Source organism: Lagopus leucura, unplaced genomic scaffold (assembly GCF_019238085.1).
Source record: "Lagopus leucura isolate 7727_CA_CO unplaced genomic scaffold, USGS_WTPT01 Super-Scaffold_100012, whole genome shotgun sequence".
Taxonomy (NCBI): Eukaryota; Metazoa; Chordata; class Aves; order Galliformes; family Phasianidae; genus Lagopus; species Lagopus leucura.
This window is the reverse complement of record NW_024962267.1, coordinates 10488801-10511013: the sequence shown is the minus strand read 5'-3', so window position 1 is coordinate 10511013 and position 22213 is coordinate 10488801. Positions and strand designations below refer to the sequence as shown.

Genomic DNA, 22213 nt, shown 5'->3' with positions numbered 1-22213 from the left:
GGGGGGGGGGGGGGGGGGGGGGGGGCGGAAGCAAGGCCTTTTCCAAACTGGGATTCTGGCTTCCTTCGTCTCGTTATCACTGACACTATTCGCAAATGAAGCGATAAGCTCTAAACGGGAAGAAAATTAAACCGCAAAGGGAACGAACACCCGATGCTGTGCTTTTCTGCCAGCTGCCTTTCAATTTATGTCCCACTGCTGTGAGGGGCACAGTACCAGCCCGTGCACTGGTCCCTCTCCCACTGCTCCTACTCACCCCATTCCAGGGCCATGGTGGGCTCTGCTTTCCAGTGCGTTTCTCACCAAGGACACCGGCTCTGACTTCACTAGAAGCTGGCGCAGCGCTAGCTACAAAAGCAGCCTTAGTACAGGAGTCACCTCTTGTAGGCAGCACAGCCTTCACCAATTCATTTTCTCCGGGGAAGCTGGGCTGACAGAATGAGCTGTTTCCTCAGCATCCAATGCACCTGTAATGCGAGATGAAGAGAGTGAGGAATTTGCCAGCTGTAATCTCTGTACTCTCTATGAAGAGAACATGCTGCCTTGCTTCAAACCATCAGGAAAAGGGGCTTTGGATTTGATTTTCCTCTTTAATAAATCCGTGTTTCGTCAGTTTTCATTCACTTGAGTTGATGGAGGACAAGCCAAGCCCTGCTAGATCATGGCAGCAACTCTGCCCCACCGAGTGGCCTCAGGCGTACACTCATTGCTCACAACCACTGCATGTCAGTGTGTGATCAGCACTGTCTGGGCTGGTCTAGGACAGAGGGTGCAGGGCAGTGGTAACTCAAGTTATGGCAAATAACTGTGTACATTTTGATACAATAGCTGTACACAGATTGATGAACAACAAAAAACCATGCAGCCATACTGTCCACTTTGATACAGGAATTTGAGAATAGATTTCAAGATTGCAAAAAAAATATTTTTTTTTGCATATTTACGACTGCAGTCGACATAAATGAATAACCTGTGAATTTTCAAAAGTTGCAATCAGGCATTCACTTCAAAGTTTGGTCATATCTCTTTACCAGACTTTTATAAGCCCTCTCTTGCAAGAGAAAAAAAATCTCTCACTTCACAATCACACCTTATTCACATCATCCCTTTTTGGCAGTACACACATTTGTGAACGGTTGTGAAGGATGAAGTACAAGTAAAACTTCACCTAAAACCAAAACAAACACTCTGAGACCTCCCTGAGAATTGTAACCACTGCCATCAAACCAGGCCAGCGTGTTAAGTTTCACAAAAACAAGGTCACATATCCCTCTAGTTTGATGTTTTTGTTGCTCTTTACACAGTAGCTGTATTGCATATTTTATGAAGGCTGCTCTGAAAGTAACACCCTTTATTTTATTATGTTGGCCTGCAATGTCAGAAGCAAATGTTGGTGATATGGAGTGGAGGTGAACCTTCCCACTAATATTCCATTCCATTTTGTTGCCATGTGACAAATGGCAGCAGAGGGGCAGTCCGACAAAATGGCATCTGAGGCAAAATTCTGTCACTGAATTCCTCCATGTGGAAAAAATGCCACCATTCATTGACACTTTCTGAACATTAATGGAGACCTAACAGGATGCAAACACAGTGGGCCACCTTTGCTGGTGCAGGTTTTGATGAGCATGACATGTAGGCTCTTGTTCATCGCTGACAAAATGCATAGCTAATGGTGGTGATCACAGTGAAAAAGAGAGCAGATTCTCAGCTACAAAACACTATTAAATAATGTTGTGCTCTTTTTATCTGCTGTAGTTTCCGTGAAAGTAAAATAGGAGTAATTACTTTCAGAGCAGCCTCTGTACATGTGGCTGAAGACAATTCCTCTTCACTCAGTGTGGCCCAAGCAAGCCAAAAGGTTGGACACCCATGAGTAAATTATACATGCAACAAAATAGATTTTTATTTATTCTTGTAGTGGGTTGCTCACAGTGTTTCCTTTTTGTACAAAAAAAGGTGCAGTTGTAGCATAAAAGCTGTACAGTTACACAGAACATAGTATGATAATATCTCCTATAGCGGCTTCTTTCCTAATCCTCTTCCAAATCCCTTGCACACGAAGACAAATTCTCACAATCCTGACATGAGGATTATTCTTGAAGTAAAACAATCTGTAATCTTCATGGAGCTGCCTGCCACTCTGAATTATGTCTCAGTATCTGAGCATATCCATATTGCAGGGACCCACTGGGGCTCGTCTTGTGCATGATGGACTGCAGACAACAGCTGAGCGGATGCTTCTTGTAAGTTGTCATTCACAATCACTTGATCAAAGAACTGACCAAACTGAGCTTCCATTTTCTTAGCAGAATCCTCCATTTCCTGTAGATCTTCTTCCTGTGAGACACAACAAATCTCAAAAGCTCTAGTACTCTAGAGAGAAACAGTCAGCATGGCACCTGCAGAACACCCTGCGCTACAAAAACAAGCGAGTAGCCAAGACAATGCCATTGTACACCATTTCAATTTACAGTTGCTATAACAACTGAAAAATGTTGGCTACAATCATTCTGAATTCTGAAACACAGAAGTACCTTGAGTCTCAGTATGCTCCACTTGCTCTCTTGCACACATTCTTACTCTGCATTTTAATTTACCTTCTCCATTTTCATGTTTCTTTGTGTCATAGCAAATATGATTTATTTCCATGTATGGTTATGCACTGAGGTCTCTAAAACTTTAAGATGCTAACCTTGATTATGATTTGCATGGAAACAGTGGTGATAAATACACTACACACATTGCAAATGCAAGCTGTGTGTTTCCCACAAGCAGGATTTGTGTTCTATCTATAAAAGTCACTATGGAACAGATATCAGTACTGCCAGTAATACATTATACAGCATTACACACTTAAAACTGCATGAAAAATATTTTGTTACATCACTGAATGAAGCACATTTGATCCATACATTTCAGTACAAACAGTAAATGTGTGTGTTGGCTCAAATCTTGTCACAAGGCAGTTAGTTAAAACTGAAGTATCCCAAATAGTCTCTTTGCATAAAGGCATTTACCAAATGCTTCAATTCCTTGTGTACAAATCACAACCCTCCTACTTCAAAGCAAATTCAGAGGGGGAAAATATGAAAATAAAATGAAAAAAAAAAAATTTAGATCTGAACCTCAGGACATAAAGTTGTAAAGATGTAACCGAGTAGCACAGTAGAAGGCATTATGTTCTAAACACACAACCCCAGTGTAGCAAGTCGTGTCTCTTCCATTCCCACATCTCACCTTGAATTTCATGTTCACATAATAATCTGTAATGATTCTGGCATTTTTACGCGTTTGCCTCATGCAGCTTATGCTGGATGGCTTGATGAATATAATATAGGGCTTTAATTCATGAGTCCGGGCTATTTGGATGCCCTGCAAAGTAGGAGTAAAAACAACTATTTCAGGTGTATTCATCCCAGTTGTATTTCAATAGAAAACCAATTGCTTACAATGTACTGTTACCTCCAGACCGAGCAGTAATCTTTTCCACAAACACCTACTTTAGAATGACCTCACTGATAATCCCTGGACCAGACATTATTAAAGCAAGCATAGCATACCAGTCACTTAATTCTGCTTGACAACCTTATTAGAAGATGCTTTCAATGTCAGTGAGTATCTGGACACTGCCTTTAACAAACCGACAACATTAAAGAGGTCTCTGATTTTAAATAAACAACCACCAAAAAACCTATTGAGCTACTTTTGGAGAAGTATTTTTGGAAAAGAAAAAAAAATAAAGATAAAAATTGCAGCATGTAAAGTTGGCCAAGCTACCTCATTTAAAATATAAGTATGCAAATACACAGCAATTCTCCTACCTCCTAGTGACCACTAAAGAACGGTTATGTACCATTACTTCATACCCTTACTAAAACCTGCCCACAAACTCGCATTCTAGAAACTCATGGTGGCATATAATGTAGAAGCAGCGAGATTAAGTTTCTTCCCTCCTCCTCCCTCTTGTTCAGGAAAAGGGCAGCAGAATTAAACTATGGATGTTTTCAGACACAGAACAAATACCAAAGTGTAGCCTTAACTGCTTCTACAGCAGCTTGGATTTTGAGTAGTGCTCCGCAGGTATGTAACTTTAAAAAAAAAAATAACAAACCACTGCAAAACTAAGGCTCAGTCTAGCTCACTGTAATCACAGCTTCCACATGAAAGAATAGTCCTTGCTGTATACAAGCATGAAAACTCCTTTCTGCATCATTCCACCTGACAACGCAGCTGCTTACTTGGAAACAGATGAACAAGAGAATAATACTGATCTGCATGTACTTGTCACAGTAGTGCTTTTTCCCTTAAGACCCACGCGAAGACAAATCTACTATTACTAAACACTGTAACAGGAAATACAAGACAAAGCATCTAACAGTGTTCCAGTAGTTCATGAATGCACACAGAATTACTTTTCCTTCCAGGAGATACCAGTTGTAGATTCCCTGCCCCTTTACAACTCACGTGTGGTTCCAAATCTATTACACAGATCTTCCCTTCATCAAGGACTGTTCTCACTGCATCAACACTGGTACCATACATGTACCCTTTGTATTCCCCGTATTCCAGCATTCTGTAACAGTGGTGAGAAAGAAGGAAAACAAAAAAAGAGCTTCAGTCTCAAAAAGGTTCCATCTAAGTGTGAAACTTTCCAAACTAATCCAGTGATTAAGATTGAGAAATTGTAAAACATAGTGAACACAACTCAAGGACTACTACAGCTATAATGAAAGTATACTTGGCTTATCTTTTACTTATTTTACTATTACAAATAATGTGTTGTCTAGCAACAAAAAGCTTGTCAGTTATATACTCAGTGCTAATAACTTTGCAGATGAGATGATTTCAAAGCACTTTGGAGTATAGCTTACAGAGTATACACTTAAGGAGTATAGCTTCTGCTGCTAAGCTGGTCTATTTTAGCAGAGAGCCTATTGAGGCAGAGAAAGGAACAGTTCTTAAAGTTTGGGCCTTATACCTGAGGTGCTTACATGGAGATGTCATCACCACAGAGGTTCCACAACAGTGATACAGATTAGGGACAAGCCTGACCAGAAACCAGGTCAGTTCCTAAGAGGGCTTATATTCCTAATTTACCAATCACACCAGACAAGCTCAGGACTAGAGGCCACACTTTGAGAAGAATGCCAAGATTAATTGTAGAGGAGCTTATTTGCAATTGCACAAATGGTTTTTGAAACAATGGGCTCAAGTAATACCAACCAACCAACTCCAACCAAGTATAGTAAGTAATACCAACCAACATACTCAACCATACCACCCAAATACACACCCAACTCACATAGCAAGTGTAAGGAGAGGAACCCAGACTTAAATCCTAACTACAAAATCACTGGCTATCAGATAGTGTTACAGTTTACCTGTGGCTATACACCATGTTTTCAAAAGTTTCCTTTGATACATAGTGATATTCACGACCATTCATTTCATAACTCTTCTGAACTCGAGTGGTGTCTGAAAGTAGAGACAGTAGAAATCAGCTGCAAGTAAATTCTTGCAATGCTATAGATGAAAATAAGGGAGCTTTCATGAAGACATATAAATATTTTTGTAGGTACTAAAATCAGTTGTCTTCATTTTTTTTTTTTAAGTCCAGAGCAAAAGCCTTGTCTACTCTACTGGCTGACCAACAGAAAATCCTTGAAAACTAAGCTACCTATATTTCCTGGAATGGAAGAAGTACAGTCAATCAGAAACTTCTTCGGAACTAGTTGCATAATTGCTTTTCCTCCTCTGAGGTGAAGCTGATTTATGTTCATTGTGAAACATTCTGCAAGTACTTTCACATCTGCACTCTCCTCATATTTGGGACCTTAAATATAATGGAATTCCTAAGTTTTCAACAAGTTTCAGATTGATACATTCCCTCTTTAGTTATCCAAATCACAAGAACTCAATAAGGAAAGGTAGAGGAAATTTCTATGATTAAGTCAGAAATTAATCTGTATTAGTCTCATTCAAGACCAGAAGGCTAATAAGGAAAGCTGCAAAGCCTATTAAGCACCATCTTCAGTTGCCTCCTCTCTCACACCTGATCACCTAAATGCTATGAAATTAAAACACACCTAAGAAATACTCTTACTTTATCTATGAAAAGGAAATGGCAAAAATTAGAGAGTCATACAGATTTATTGCTACATAAAGTTCTAAGCTTTCAAAAGGTGTAACTGAAAAGTGCCTTTGGCCGATTTGCCAATACAGAAAGGTACTATTTTAAACCAACTTTCCTAAACACAAATGACTACGGCTTGCAGTACAAAACAGTCACGCAACAAAGAGCATGAGTGCACAAAGGCAAGAGGTAGGTACTTCACATTTCCTTATCACCATTTTTGAAGGTGGTGGGGGAAAGAAGAATATTACATACGAGGCACAGCGCTTTGAAACTCTCGTGGGTTGCTTGCAATAAGCCTTCTCCTTAGCTCATTCACTCCCACTCCTGCAGGACCTGAATAGTTGAAAAAACGACTTAGAGGCACTTTTTGCACCCACCCCCCACATTTTCACAGAATCATTAAGGTTGGAAAAGACAACCATTTTCTAATATTTTGCACATACACAGATGAATTGTAAGTATGATAAACTTATATTTTTAGGTAATAGGCAATGACCTATCATCAGAATAGAAACCCTATTGCTACTCGTGTTGAAGGATTATTTGGCAGCAAGTAATCACTCTGTAAGTTTGATTTTGGGAACTTCCTGAAAAAATATACCAAATGTGACTGAGGTACCTTGATGGATGAGGGTACAAATAACTTCCTAGCAATATGGTCACTCCTAGGAAGTAACTCAGCAGAATCATTTTAAAACAAAACACTAAATAAACCTCCAAACTTGGAAAGGAAAATAACCTGCTTTTACTCAGTCTGCTTTTTCAGGAACATGGAACACTACAGAAAACCAGACTTCTTTCAGTCATAATGGGTGAAGAGAACTTGAGAAACAGCAGCCTGTTAAGACAATGTTTACTATAGTAACCACGATTAAAGATATCTTTTTAGTTTTCCCTTCCACCCAGGATAGAGATTTTCTAGTCCAAAGTTTTTTTTTTTCCTGCTGCCATACCTGTGCATTTTTTAATTTCAGTAGTAGAAATGCTTGCATGTATTTATGTTTTCCTAGTAAAATACAAATGTTTTTCATCGCTTTTATGCATCAGTCCTACCTGAACCATTTCTCTAATAAAATATATATTCAACCAGAATTCACAACCATATGGTTTCTTCTGAAGATTTTGCCTTTTTGTTGTTTCTTTCTTTTTTAGGAAATTGTCTCAAGTAAAGATGATACATACGTCAGAATTTAAAATCAACAATGGAGAAAAATTACAAGAAATCATTCCTGAATGTTGCTTTCAGAGCTACTTCTGCTGTCCTCAGCCACTGCCTGTCACAATTAGCAGCAGTAAATCTCCATTGATCGGACACAAACTGACCATTTCCTCCTCTCCGTTACAGGCTGTTGATGTTTCATCAGAAAGTAATCACAGCTTACCCACTAGTACAATCAGTCTGTTCCGATCTCCTGGGTGCCGCTGGTACCTAACCACCTCCTCATATGGAGCTGCAAAAGTGCTACAGCAGCTGCCGGGGCACCGAGCGTAACATGACTGCTGGTTGGCCCGGGACTTCCTCCGACACAGGCGCATACTTCTGCGGAAGCCAGCTGTAAGGGACAAAGGCATCGGCACTAGAAACCGCAACTAAAATGCAGGCAGGTAGTTCTGGAGCCTAGAGTGTCTCTTTTTAAGCTAAATATCTGCTGCATTTTTTAGCAAGGTAAGGGATAGTTAATTTCACTAGCATTCTTGGCAAATTAGCTTGGTAGGACCTCTGAGCGTTAGATGAATGAAGTCAAGTCTCATTAAAAAGCTACCTGAAAATTAGCCCATAAATAAAGAGCACAACAACTTGCCCAAAACTAGCCCAAACAGAAGTTTATAAAGTATCAATAGGAATATGCCAACAGACTTTATTTATTTTTAAGGTCTACTCTGCTGAAACAGATATTGAACTTTTGCTTCAGCCTACAAAACGAATACAAATACTTTACAGAGATTGTTATTGTTATTGGTTGTTATGGTATCAAGAACAGAGGTTTAAACAGAGAGAGCAAATACTAGTACGAAGAAAATGGCTTCCTGAAGTCTGGAAAACAAGTAAGCAAAATTCAGTTCAGTAACTCTTTAGGTGAAGACCAGAGCATTTGATTTAAACTCCACACAAACATTTAATCTAGATCAAGCCCTAAACATCTTACTTATCTTTAGTCACTGCGTACCAATGAAGACTCGTTGACCAAATTCACTGAATTCTTCCTCTTCTAGAATAAGAACAAATACTCATGAAAGGAAAAAAAAGTGAAAGTTTCAAAGCTACACTGCTAGCAATTATTTCTGATCCTGTAAGAAAAGCGTTGCAGAAAACACAAGCTAGTATTACAACTAATCTAGTTTAAAAAGCACGCTACACAGTAATATGAAATATTCGAACAAGACGATGTTTTCTGTAAGAGCCTGGAAATTAAGCTTAAACTAGTTGAATAAAGCTTGGAAAGTCACGGTTTTTTCTAAGTGAGATCAGAAACCTCAGTGCTTTATTTGTTCTGTTTCTATGATAACTACACACCAGACAATGTTTCGAAATACTTGAAGTGCAAAAAAAAAAAAGTCTACCTAATTTAAGCTTTGCAGGTGAAACCTAGCTTACAAGAATTCTTCAGTTACAACATCACAACGACCAACAACACAATAGCTCAAAGTCAAAAATAACCAATTTAGAGTAACCACGCAGGTCAATTTCTGCCCAACAGCATGCCTGGAATATGCAATGCACATCTAGTTAGACCACTCAGCACCTTTTTTTTTTTTTTTAAATCATCTTTGGATCAGATATATCTGTGTTTCAATATTCCAGAAAATATTCCACCTATGCTTACATCCTTTCTATCCTTATTAATTTTGAGATGTCATTCAAATCTTTGAGTTTACCTGCTTTATCTACCCTGTCCTTCCATGGTACAGAGTGCAGCATGGTAATTTACGGTGAGTAAACATAACAGCTATCAGATATTATAACAGGAGTGTAGTTTATCATCATACAATATATCCTGATAAATTCTAATAGACTGCTGCTTACAGAGTTTGAGAAAAAAAAAAGTTAGTGTTACCTTCTTTAAGCTCCTCTGAGGGTTCAGACAAAGACAAACAGAGCAATTAGTACGGACTGTTTTCTCAAAACTAAAATGAAGAAAATCAACCAGCATGGCCAACTGAATTTAGGAAATGGGTATTGTAGGCTCTGGCCCCAAAATACACCCTATGAAGCACAGAGCATGAATGTTCAGAAGGAGTCTCATCTACAGCATCTATTTCAGTATTGTATTTGCAAAATAAATCATAAAAACAGCCAGCTAATTGTTTAGTAAGACATAGGATAGGAAATATTTGCTTCATCATTGCTCTAACTGCTTAGCTACAGCAGAGAGCAGACTCAGTGGTGAGTAAGGAGTAGGATTTGCAACAGTAAACCCCAAATGCAGTTACCAAGTGGCCTAGCCTGAAAACAAAAAACAGCTATGTAGACCCGTCTTAAGAGACTTGGGCTCCGATTGAGAGTGAAAAAACTGTGATAAAAGATGATCCTACTGGCAAATGAAATGCAGAAGAGCTGCAGGAAAGGGAGCTGGAATGACTTTTTTCCCCTGCCAAACACCTCAAAGAAATTTAATAGTAGATGACTTCTGTTAGTGGAAAACATTTATTTCAGAAGACTTAACATTTTTGCAGAACTCTCAATATGCAATAGATAGGGAGCTGTTAGCTATAACTATTTGCTTGGTTTAAAAAACAAAACCAAAGAAACTCCCTCACTGATTGACTTATACATAACGCATTCATTTTTATAAAAACATTTTTCTTTCTATATATTCTTGACTATGCACACAACCAAGAATATAGAACATTTTCTCTCTTCATACATCAGCAGCTCCTACAGGCACCATAGACTTAGAATGGCTTTTAAAGCTAGAACAGTATTCTATTTTTGTCAACTGCTTGTTTTTAAGCCACTTGCTTCTTTTGTGGACAGTCATCTCAAAGCAAAACAATATCAAGGAATTCAGAGTTAGGTCAGAAGAACTTACCAGACTCAAATGTTTCTTCATCTTTTTAATAATCCGGATAGCAAAGATATTAAAAGAAATACAAAATAAATTATTTTCCTCTTATAGAATTTTGGAATTATAACTGAATTTTCCAGCTCCCATCAGTCTGCTTCATACACATATTCTTCACTTCCTCCTAATTTGAGGCCATGCCTGAATTAACTGCCTAACCTCTCTCCACACAGTCATTCTTCTGGAAATCTGCTTAGAAAACGTTTCTTCCCCAATAGCAATACGTGCAGAAAGTGGATTGGCATAGGAATTGGAAGATTCTTTGTACACAGGCTGTTGTTTTTTTCGTTATGTTCCCTTTTGATGTAACAGCAAATCTACAGTTCCTACTTGTGTTTGAGGCAAAGACGTTTTCAAACCCTCCCATGATGCCAGAAGTAACCTAGGCAAGGACCTGAGTTTCCAGCTAAGGATGTGACAGCATAGTATGTGAGATTAGGGGACTTTGGTCACCACATTCAAGGCATTCTGCATGCACGCACTAATCCTGTGATGCACCAGGCACCTGAAGGCAATACATCTACAAAAGCACTTAGGTGTCGCATTGCCTTTATAAACAATACTGCTTGGGGGCAGTGTCTCAGATTCTTAAACTTCCATTTAACAAATTTGACATGATACAAGTAATGTGCTAGCCGTTTTTCATGCAGTCCAGATGTGAATGGTAACAACTGTTTCAGAAAACTGGAAAAAGTTCCGCAGCAGGTACTTACAGGATCACATCCCCTCTTGAGAACTTTCTTAAATACCTCAGTAGAAGGAGAATGAGCTGTGCCACTTCAAGAAACATGTCAAGTTCACACTCTTCATATATACTATTTACCTGTGAAACCCTATTGTTGCTCACTGCCTAGAAATATATTCACATCAGTTCAGTCTCTTGACAATGAATTGTGTGGGTTCTCAAAAATTCCAATCATCTCTGGCATTAAATATGCAAAACTGATGTTGTTACACAATTCAAAACCTGAATCAAAGATGTTGGTTCTCATTCAGATGTTTTTTGGGTGGTCCCTCATTTCAGCACACTTCACTGTAAGCAGTCATGCACTGTTCACTAGAACTGCAGACAGCTCATTTTCTTACAGTGACATATGTTACCAGATTATGAAAACAAGAATTTTCTACAGTTCAGTTCACTTGGAGAATTATTATCTTTAAGTAGAAAATAAAATCTGCTTTGACTAGCTATTACCTTGAAGGAAACAGTAGTCTGAAGTCAATTCAGTTACCTGTTTCCACCCACTTCTCATCAATTTGCATGTCGTCCTCTGCAGACAGATCAACACACACAAAAAAATTATCCAAATCAGGAAAAAAAACCAGAGGAGGGAAAAAAGCTTTACACATAACAAGACTGAACTCAGACAACTGAAAGAAGAGATCTGAAGCTTCAGACATTTATGGATTTCAAGCACCGCAACCACATCTTCCTGATGTTCTCCATCTTTAGTAAGAATATTGTTCTTTAGCTCCTGCTCTGAACACGTCCAACTTGAATTATCTTTTTGAAATAACAAAAGGTTTAACATGGTAATCGCTCTGCTTAGCTTGGGAAAACTTACTTATTAAATATTACAATTACAGAGTGCAATGTTCCACTCACTCTGTTTTCTCATCGCATTTAGGTCCATCTTTCCATTATGTTTTGCTCACAGAAGTGGTTTTATTTGGTTGATATTAATTTCACAAAGAAAGAAAAATAAAAGATTGATTCAGCTTCCTCTTTATGCTCAGATCACATCAATTTACGTCCTTGAAATCCAATGTCACGGATTTGGGCAACCTCAGGTTTGTGTTCTGCTCTTCTGTGTTCTACAGATAGGCCCAGTAGGAACTATTTTCCAGCTGACCACATTTCAATCCCAATAAACTCCTGCTTCCATCCTAAGTATTTGCCCAAAGATATCCTTTCAAGAGATATTCTCCCAGAGTTGCTCACATCATCTGCTGAAGACAGAAGAGAGGAAGCAAAAAGCTGTCTTCCCCTCTTCTAAGCACCTCATCCAAACTCTCAGTTCCCCATCAGATAGTGCATAGCTTAAACTTCCACTTTCGGATAATTAAGTTTCCATCACTTCAAGCAAACCAAAGACTTGCATGCAAAATGTAAGAACTTAGCAAATACATGGAAAATGAACTCAAACTACCTTATTTCTGGCAACGTTCACAAAGCCTAAAAAAAACCAAGTACTATAGTGATTCTAAGTACAAAAATGCAATATAGCCCAGACACCATCTCCTACCTTCTTCCACAGTGCTTACTATCCACAGTATATCCATTGAAGCAGTTAAAACACAATAAAATCATGGTAAAAGAGAGCTCTAACAAACCATTTTGAGTCAGAAGAATCCTATGCAATGAAGCACTTAATCTAGAAGTTATCGCAAAAGAAAAAGAGTATTATATAAGTAAAAAGAACCATAGAAAAAATGGAAAGAGAAAACAGGATGAACGTTTCTTGTAGTTATTCCTAGACACAAGTTTATGGAAAGTTAGGTTATGTAGCTGGAAGGTGATGTTTCTGGATCTCCCATGGGCAATGTAGCGTAACTGTACCTTGAGGAAAAAATACTCCATTATATTCTAAAAGTATTGTATCACCTTCCAGTGCAGAACTGCTGTCTATGCCCCTGTAAAGTCATGGGGCTTGTACCACTGTCACTTCAGACCTGACCCTGTGGGCACGAAGTGCTCCTGACTCACTAAGATTATAGAAGGAACTGAATTCACAGATTCTCTCAGGTATCAAGTACACTAGAGATGACTGCAATCACCACCAATCCTCCAAACACAACTACCACTAAGTAATTATTTTCAAGAGAACACTTAAAACACTGCTGAAGGTACAACATGGCTCTAGAAATAATGTCTTTGACTTAAACTGAATTTGTATGAGCTTGTAATTTCGGTATTCCTGGAAGCAGCAACAAGACTTTTCCTTCCTGCTCTACCACTCAAATAACTTTTCACTCACACATTGATGACTTGAGACAGAGATGGGGCTGAAAGGGCTGAGACCACCAGAATTCTCGCTGCTTCCTGCATAGAAAGAAATATAGCACAGTTAAATTAAGAAAAAAAGAAACCAGTCCACAAGGGCATGATGCTTTAACCATATTCACAGAATGTTTAATATTAATCACTACTGAGACAATGCAAAACATCAAAAAATGGAAATATTAGCAGTTTCAGCCCAATGCAGAATACTGAAGGAAAACTACATGCTATCAGAACTGTTCAAATGTAATTTGCAAATCAGCAGCACAAAAATATTTTGAGTTAATGTATAAGGACAAGCATTAGCCATTCTAGTCTACAGACCTGTAGAATTAGAAGAAAGCCTTTTGCTTCCAGCTTCAGTCACAACCTAGTATGATTTCGACTTCTATTATAAAAACACAGGTAGGTTTATACAGAACATAAATCAAAGTTTATCTATGATTGCTTGGCCTTATATTTTCCTGAGGCAACACAAATAGGACATGTGGTTAGAGGACCAAACTGAATAAGTGTGCTATAGCAGCTTAAATTTTCTTTACAGTTTATGCTTTCAGAAACAAACAGTGGGTTATATTGTAGAGAACAGGCAAAAGATCCTTGTCCTCTTCTGAAGCAGTTCCATTTATTTGGTGAAATAAGTTTTCACCAAAACTTAAAAGTCAGTAATGGCTCATAAGACACCTCATAAAAAAGAAACAAAAAAACACATGCATCTGTGTTAGATACAGCCTACCCTCACATATTACATTTTAATATCCCTCATCCAATACATATATTTAAACACCATGAATTATGATTCCAAACAGAGCTCTTCACTTCCACTAAAACTGTAGCTTCTATACTCTAACTACTAGAGGGCTTTTACTACAGAGATTAGATAACTGCTATAAACATAAGATTTAATTTCAGATCACATAGGTGTTCTGAAAAGCATTTTCTCACACACATTGGGAAAGAAGGAGAGAAATAAGCCTGAGAACAGTAAAAGGAGAGACACTTGTCAGGTGTAACTGAATATCACTGCTATGAATGACAAATGTTTATGTAGCAAGACTGGACTAGAAATTGTAAAAATTAAGATTACTTTACCTTTTCAGAAGATGGTTTGAGGGTATCAGTCCAGCACAGGCACTAAGATCTGATAATTTCCTAGCCTGCCACCACAGAGCATCGTTCTGGTCCACAATCTGGAGTATTTCACCTTTCTTAAAAGGCAAACCTGCATCAGCACATGGTATGGCAGGATCTTGTAATGGCCAGTAATCTGCCATTGCTCGCACATACAGCTGGTAAAAAACAAGCAAATAAAAAAAACCAACAAGATACTACATAACCTTTATAATCACAAAGCCAAGTATATCTGCTAGTTAAGTCTGTTCATGATTAAGTTGAGCTTTAAAAACAAGATCAAACTCTGAATCCTATCAATTCATTAAGGAGGAGAAAAAGTAGAGTAGCAAAGAGAGAAGACTTGTAAATTATGATAAAAAAATAGAGCTTTAACCTCTACATAGCTCTAAAAATGTCTTCATTATCTGAGACACAACTATATTTCAGCTTAGTCTATTTACTGCTTCAGCAACAGCATATTAGCTGAGAGGTAGCCAATATGGCAAGTAACATTTTAGGGACTGCAGTAAAATTCGAAGCAATGCCACATCTTTGCATCACGCTACTAGACAGGCAATTGTAGCAATTCTTTGCAGTAGCAACATAGAAAAAAGACCAACTCTTACTGTTGTTTGGTTGCTAACAGGACGATCAGAAACTGGAATCAACTTGAACATAATTGTTCCTTGAGAAAGAGCCTAAATGATTAAAGAGGAATAAAACATGACTGGCATTCAACACAAAAGACCAAACTTTGTCACACAGACTTACCATAACATGGCTTTTATGTTATTACAAATGGAACTAGGTAGACTGAGTTAATACGGCTATTACATTTTTTCCAAAAGTAAAATCAAGAAGGAAACTTCCAAATGTCACTGAATAGTTTTAATTCAATGAAAAACCATGTTCTGTTATAAACATATGCAAGTTCAACATGAATTCAAACCTAACTTTTCTACTGAAATCTTATTTAAATTAGTGGCAAGTTCGGTTAGACAAGTGATGTAAAAGAGGGAGGAAAAATATTTAATATTTGAAAATTAAGTATTTCAATTAAGCTAAAAATTATCTAGAAGTAGTATGCCGAGGGAAATAACGCATCAGAAGACTTGACATTAGCATAGCATGACCATATGCCATTCCTAACTGGCACTAATACTCTGCAGTGAAAAAACCTGAAAGACTGTGTGCAAGGTTAGTATAAAAAAGAGACAGATCTTTCTTCAAAAGATTTTGACAAGAGATTACTACTGTGCTTTCATGCAAGTGAAGGGATGTAACTCAAGTTTATTCACTTCACTCTGCTTTAGTTCATTTCATAAGATGGAATTTTATTAGAGTACCACCTTGCCACTTCATTCATGTGGAAGATTTTCCAAGGAAATTAAGCATCAGTGAAGTCTGAATAAATTAATAATTTACCTTTTTTTTTTTTCCGCACAGAATTTGGGGATGGAAAGGCCACAATTAAGTTAGATTTGATTCTGTTATATCCATGTTGGACTTTCAGGCTTGAATTTGCACAAGACTTCGATTTTATAAGCAGCTGTGAATTTCATCCACAGCAAAGAAACAATCTTTCTAGGGAGTGGAAGGCAGCACAGGTAGGGAAATGGAGCAGTATACTGTCACCCTCAAAGTCCAAATAAAATTTAAAAGAGATTCAGTACCAGAATATTAATAACTTGCTCAGGCTCAAGTCCATCAACGGAAACTCCATTTACTTCCACTAATTTGTCTCCAGCATACAGCAACCCTACAGTAAAAACAAGTATGAAAGCAGCAGCAGCAGCTTTATCACAGCATGGATGATCTTGGCAGGGGGCAGGGAGGGGGGTAAACAAAGATATATCACAGGTTTAGAGGTCAGCTGTAGAAGTTCCCATACACTAGGTACACAAGAATACGCTATATTGTCCCCGGATAAGACCCAGATTCTGTGAGACATGAGAACTTTGAACACTCCAGTTTCCTTATTTAGAATCTTAGAAACATTAAGGTTGAACATGACCTCTAAGATCATCCAAGTCCAACCACCAACCTAACACCACCATGCCTGCTAAATCATGTCCCTCAGTGCCACGTGAATCTCTCCTTGAAAACCTCCATGGACAGTGACTCCAGCACTCTTCTGGGCAGCCTGTTTCACCTCCCCTACACAACATGCAATCTACTGATAATTAGCCTTAAAAGTTTACATAGACATTTTAATATAGCTTCCTTTCCTAAAATCATTTCTGAGCATCTTAATAAACCACAAAACTTGGAACCAAACCTTCAGAAATTCCTAATTGCTTGGGTGCTGAAAAATTAAGAATATCACATTTTCCTTCAACTTAAAATATTAATCAAACTAGGAATATATTCAGCTACTACCTACAGTATGGGTTTTCTTCTCTACACAGAATCCAGAACTACTAATAGAAACTTTACAATGATTACAGATAAATATCATTTCTTATGTTCTACATTTTAGTTACATTTCCCAAGGAACACAAATGGCATATAATTCTAGGATGACAAAGCAGTAATGTTTCCAAGGAAAGTCTTTTAATTTTGCTTAGCAACTAATAATACCAAAGTGTTTAATAGACTACTGCCGAAAAGTATTACTACACATTCCTTAGTGCCCTTTATCTTACACAAAGTTATCTATAATTCTATTTCTCCATCAGAGAATAAGCTGCTAGCTTTATAATACATCAGTTTTGATTGTTAATGACCAATCTCATAGTAGATTTGTGTGACTTTTAACATCTGAATAACGAAAAACTCGATTTGTACCTCAGCTCTCTCAAACATATCATGTTCATACAAAAATTAAAGCAGAATCAAACTCACTCCAATGCATCACAGCATACAGTGCTGTATGGTGTATACACTTGCTTATTCACAAGGGAAGGCTAATTGTAGAAGTAAAGCCATTATCTTGAAAAAATAAAATATACTTGAAAAATACCTTATTTTACCTTGAATTTTTGTTAGTACCTTATTTCAAGTTATACCTACCACTTCTGTCTGCTAGACCACCATGGATCACACGGGCAACTGTTATGTCACCTGTTATCTCGTGCCGTTTAATAGTGGCACCCTGGCAAACAGAAAAAAACACTTTCATCACTTAAGATCTTAAAAGTTTTCTTTCAAATTACAGGTCTGATCTCTTTTGCAATGACAAAAAGGCATTAAAGGATAAATATATTTTTAAAACACCACATGGATCCAGGAAGAATGTATCACTAGCAGCACTATTCCATAATACTAAATCATCCAATATCACACTAAATTAACTTCAGCATCTGACTCCTAGAAATCTTCTCCCAAGATGATTAGTCAGATTACAATGTTTTCAGCATATAAGCACAAATGAACCTTTCATTCTATCCTCCTTTCTATCTTCACTGTTTTGACTAAGGGAACAGCTCTCAGTCCTATTTACGTTTTAAATTTAATGGGATAAAAGCATCTGCCAGGTGTTCACAGCCTGACTGGACATGGCCATGAACAACCTTCTCTAGCTGTCCCTGCACGGAGCAGGACCAGATGATCCCTTAGGGCCCTTTCCAATCTTAATAATTCTTGCGAATCTCCAATTCTGTGAAAGCCTCCAGAACACACACAATCTGTGCGATATTCCTGGAAATAAACCAAAATGCATACGATGCATTATCCAATACTCGTGTAAGCTGAAGTGATTTGACAGATATCAGTAAACTCCCCAACCAGAGGCTGGTTGTTTTTCACTAAGCAGACAATCCTCATGGCTTCCTCATTCTCAGGTATGTTGTCTGGCAGTGGTGGAAGCGTAGGTTCAAAATCTTTCTGGGCCACAGTATCATGAGCAGATAGCAAGGCCTGTTACAAGCGAAAACAAAGAAATCAACCCATCAGCAAAGAACATACATCAGAACAGATTTTACTTTTAACAGTGACTGGTCAGGAAACAGAAATCAGAGGGTAAGTCCTTAAGTGGACATAGGTTTCCTTCACATAGACTTTTTCTTCTTCCCATTTGGCAATTCCAACTGTAAAAAATTAAGAACAGTTTCTCTCTGTGTTTCCTTAGGAAGTCTTGCAGAAGTTGAAATATTTCTATTTGGAAGATAAGAACGCAGGCTTTACACACAATATCAAATAAACTCTGTTTTCACATGTCTGCAGCAACTGCTCAGAATTTACCTTTTAAAGAAATCTCTAAAAAGTAGCTGTTAATAAAACACAGCCCAGTGCAGGTACTGCAGATACACAGTACCGAAATGAATTCTCAACTAGGTTAGCCCATGACTAGGAAACTAAGCCTCTTCCTATTTCTTTCCTGATTCCTGTGAGCAGCTGGTCATCTGTTTCCATCCCCATTGCACACACTGCTATGAGCAAATTTTCTATTTTCTTAAGCATTACTTACCCTTAAGTGAGGAGCCCTCAGCAATCGTCTTAGCTCTTTGATCTCTCCAGACGGAGGAGCTTCATGCAGCAACTCTACCACCTGATAAAAGTAAGCACAGAGACTGATTCTGAAGGCCAATTAATTAAAAGGAAGTTCTAAAATAAGTTGAGGAATACAACATTATAAAACTTTTAAGTCCTGCATGTTATATGACTAAAAGCATATCTACACTGTTTGCTCTAAAACTGGACCAAAATAAGTCTGGTTGCATGTTGTGCAACTGTGTAACACTTCGTTTGGTTCAGGCCATGTGCTCTAAATTACTTTTTTCTATGCCTCAACCAATATCATCACTACTGTCAGTTTCTCCACTTAAATGTTAATTATTACTATTTAATAATCAGCTAATAGAAAAAAACATCTAAAAAGCTTTTCAAAAACCCCATGTCAAAGTGCTTTATAATATCCATAACACTGAACTACAGTGAGATAAGAAATTATGTATATATACACACACACACACAGTCAATGGTTAAAGCAAACAATAATGATCTCATACGGCCAGAGCTTGTGCAGTCTAATGATTACAGCTGTATACATTTTCTTTCCCTCTCTTAACACAGTAAGTAATCAGCTATTGAATAGATAAAGAATCCTTCCAGTTTATATAGTATATTCAGACCTGAGACACAAAACAAATACTAGAACATTATTTTCTGCAGTTAAGTTGACTGATTTGGTATTAGTAAGTAAAGAAATACATGGTCTTACCTCACAGCTCAATGCATGTGCCTGCAGCATGACAGGAACTGGTCTTTTTCTGAGGTAGTTTTGGAGGCATTCATAAATCTATTGCATGCCACAATAGACAAGACAATGCAATGAGAGCATCATCTGTTTTCTTGACTATATAGATACATACACAATATACCAAAGACAATACTGCATTTCTAGGAATTTGTCATTTCAACTAGAGCCAGAGAGCTTGTAATCTCAATCTTTAACGCCTATTGCATCTAGAATTCAGTCTATAAGTAATTGTTTTTCCATATGGTCATTCAGCTAGCCAGTTATGCTTTGGTGTTTAGTTTTCCAGCAAGGAAAGCTGATTACACAGGACAGTAGCAAGACAGTGTCAATTTTGACTTGTGGCTTGCTTCCTTGCCCTTAGTTGAAGGCCAGATTAACAAAACAAATTTAATACCAAGTAGCCATATTTAAAACAGGCTTAAGGGCATTTTTTATTTAAATTTTAAAGATTTTTAGAATCCTCACAAAAGAAAAACAAAATTTGTACAAACATTGTTTTATAAAGAGATATAGTTGATTCAGACAGAAGTACCAGCCAAAACTCTGTTCTATAACAACACACAGCATCCAGCTGCATATCAGATCATAAAAACCAAAAAGTATTATTTAATCAGTATCTATGCCAAGCAAGATACACAGCCAAACTGACACTGAAGAGTGGAAAAAGACAGCTGAGCAATGCCATATTCAACTTGTGCCTCTACACCCCTAACCTTAATATGGATGCATCAAGTAAAAGAGCTTGTCTCATAAAAATATTTTTTTCTCCATAAAGCTAAAGTAGTTTTGTTCACCTGGACTGCTGATGTTAGTTCTAATATAAGGACTAGGAGCACTTAGCGTGAATTATTCTTTACATGTCTTTACATGGCAAAATAAAGTAGCTATCACCTGGAAACAGCCGTCTTCACAGCTGAATATTATTTTACCTTTAAAAGTGCTTGCAGCCAGCGAGATCTGAGCAGGTCATACAACACGCCAACGCCATTGACATCCCTTTTACAGAGCAAACTCAGTTCTTGTAGCACTAGAGTCAGAACATGAGATAAACCTGAGCCCAAGAAACAGAAAAGTGCAACACAATTTCAGCACGAATAGAAGATCAACCAAAGCTAATCAGTGACCCATTCCTTGAAAAGCAACATCTTTATGCTTGCAAGAAATACGCACTGATTTCCTCTGTCTGCTTTACTTGTTTTCTGCAATGGACTGTATAGCCAGCTGCCATTATCCAGTTACCACAGCTAATTGAACACAGAAACCAGCTCTTACTTCTCTCCTGAACAAGATTTTTTAGTCACTGACAGTTAACTGTTCCCTATTTCCTATACCAACCCTACACTGTAACGATGACAACACTTATATTCGATCAACTTTAGTTTCGATCAGCTATTTTCTTTATACAATCATTTATACAGGTACTTCCTCACTAAGCTTCTCCAGATGGGACTCTTACCTCAACCATCAGGCAGAATTATCGAATATCCCAATTGGGAAGCCTGGAAATGTACCTCATTACCAAAGAAATAATCTGTTCCAGGATAGCAGACGTCTAAACACTTGCAAGAATAATGATCTATGAATTCTGTGAACCATGACTGTAAAAGCCCCACAGGGAGATCTGCCTTTCAAAGCACAGCTAACTTTAAAGGATTATCTGCTGCAAGAACTTCCTATCACCCAAGAGAACGTGGCTTTTTGAGGTCTCTTCCTCATTATTCATTGCCTTCCTCTGAAAGAACTTGCACTAAGTACCTCTAAGAATGCAATCCCTACACAAAGTAAGCTCAAATAATACAATATTTATAATATTGTAATTTATTACTTATAATTTATATTTATAATTTATTATTTATAATATTTATAAATAAAATACTCCGCATAGAAGCATAAGTTTTTTAAATAAAAAGAATCATTTACTTCAGAAGGAAAAAGCCCTATTACAAATTAGAATGTTTTCATACAGCTAAAGAAACTTGTCTTTAAGCCAGAAACAAATGGCAGTAATTCTATTCTGAAACCCTATAAAACTACCTAACAACATTAGAGACCAAAAGTCTTTCCCATTATTAAGTAGTAAAACTTCTAAATGTAATTAGTCTTTCTCACAAGTCAGAGTCACACATGCATGGAACAAAACTTTTTGCCAGTTTTCTTGGCAAGAGAAATGCAAGAGTTACAAGTACCATTATCTTGACCGCAGGCTGCTGGCATCTCCATTTTTTCTTTCATTCCAGGAGATTCCATCTATGTTTTTGACTACAGCATTCACACCAAGTAGGTTTTCACAGACAGACGTTGAGCTAGGGAAAAGAGTATGTTCACACTGAAAAATCAAGTATATTAAATTGATACAAAATTAGAACAACAAAAAAAAGCAATGACAATCATTTTTATACATGCAACAATGGTTGCAAGCATAAATTGAAGACACGCGAGCCACAAATGTAAAGTCAGTTACCCACCACCACCCAAAACGCAGAGATAAACCTAAGATGCAAAATATCATTTTATTTCTTCACAGAATTGTCAGTAGCTTGCTTTATTAAGTTGTCTAAAATAACAATCTACTTATATAACGTGTGTTCCCCACCTCTAAGTGTGCTACCACAGAAAGTTATTTTCCCCAAGATTTTAAAAGCTTGTTTTACATAAAACAAGTAAGTTTTACATAGCTGAAAAATAATCATATTCAA

At 37.5% G+C, this 22213-nt stretch overlaps 1 protein-coding gene across 1 annotated transcript; it reads right to left on the bottom strand.

The window, feature by feature from the left end:
* Window positions 1–1877: 1877 nt before the first annotated feature.
* MPP4 (membrane palmitoylated protein 4) lies at window positions 1878–21764 on the bottom strand. The gene is made up of 21 exons (XM_042874754.1): window positions 21704–21764; window positions 20447–20568; window positions 19479–19556; window positions 18726–18806; window positions 18044–18175; window positions 17330–17411; window positions 15991–16076; window positions 14944–15015; window positions 14297–14493; window positions 13182–13246; window positions 12450–12467; window positions 11436–11474; window positions 10171–10191; window positions 9196–9210; window positions 8308–8349; window positions 7522–7692; window positions 6392–6472; window positions 5385–5478; window positions 4468–4576; window positions 3241–3375; window positions 1878–2340 (listed from the first exon to the last, which is right to left on the bottom strand). Exons 1-21 carry the CDS (start codon window positions 21762–21764, stop codon window positions 2149–2151), a joined length of 1893 nt encoding a protein of 630 aa, XP_042730688.1. The 3' UTR covers window positions 1878–2148.
* Window positions 21765–22213: the final 449 nt, after the last annotated feature.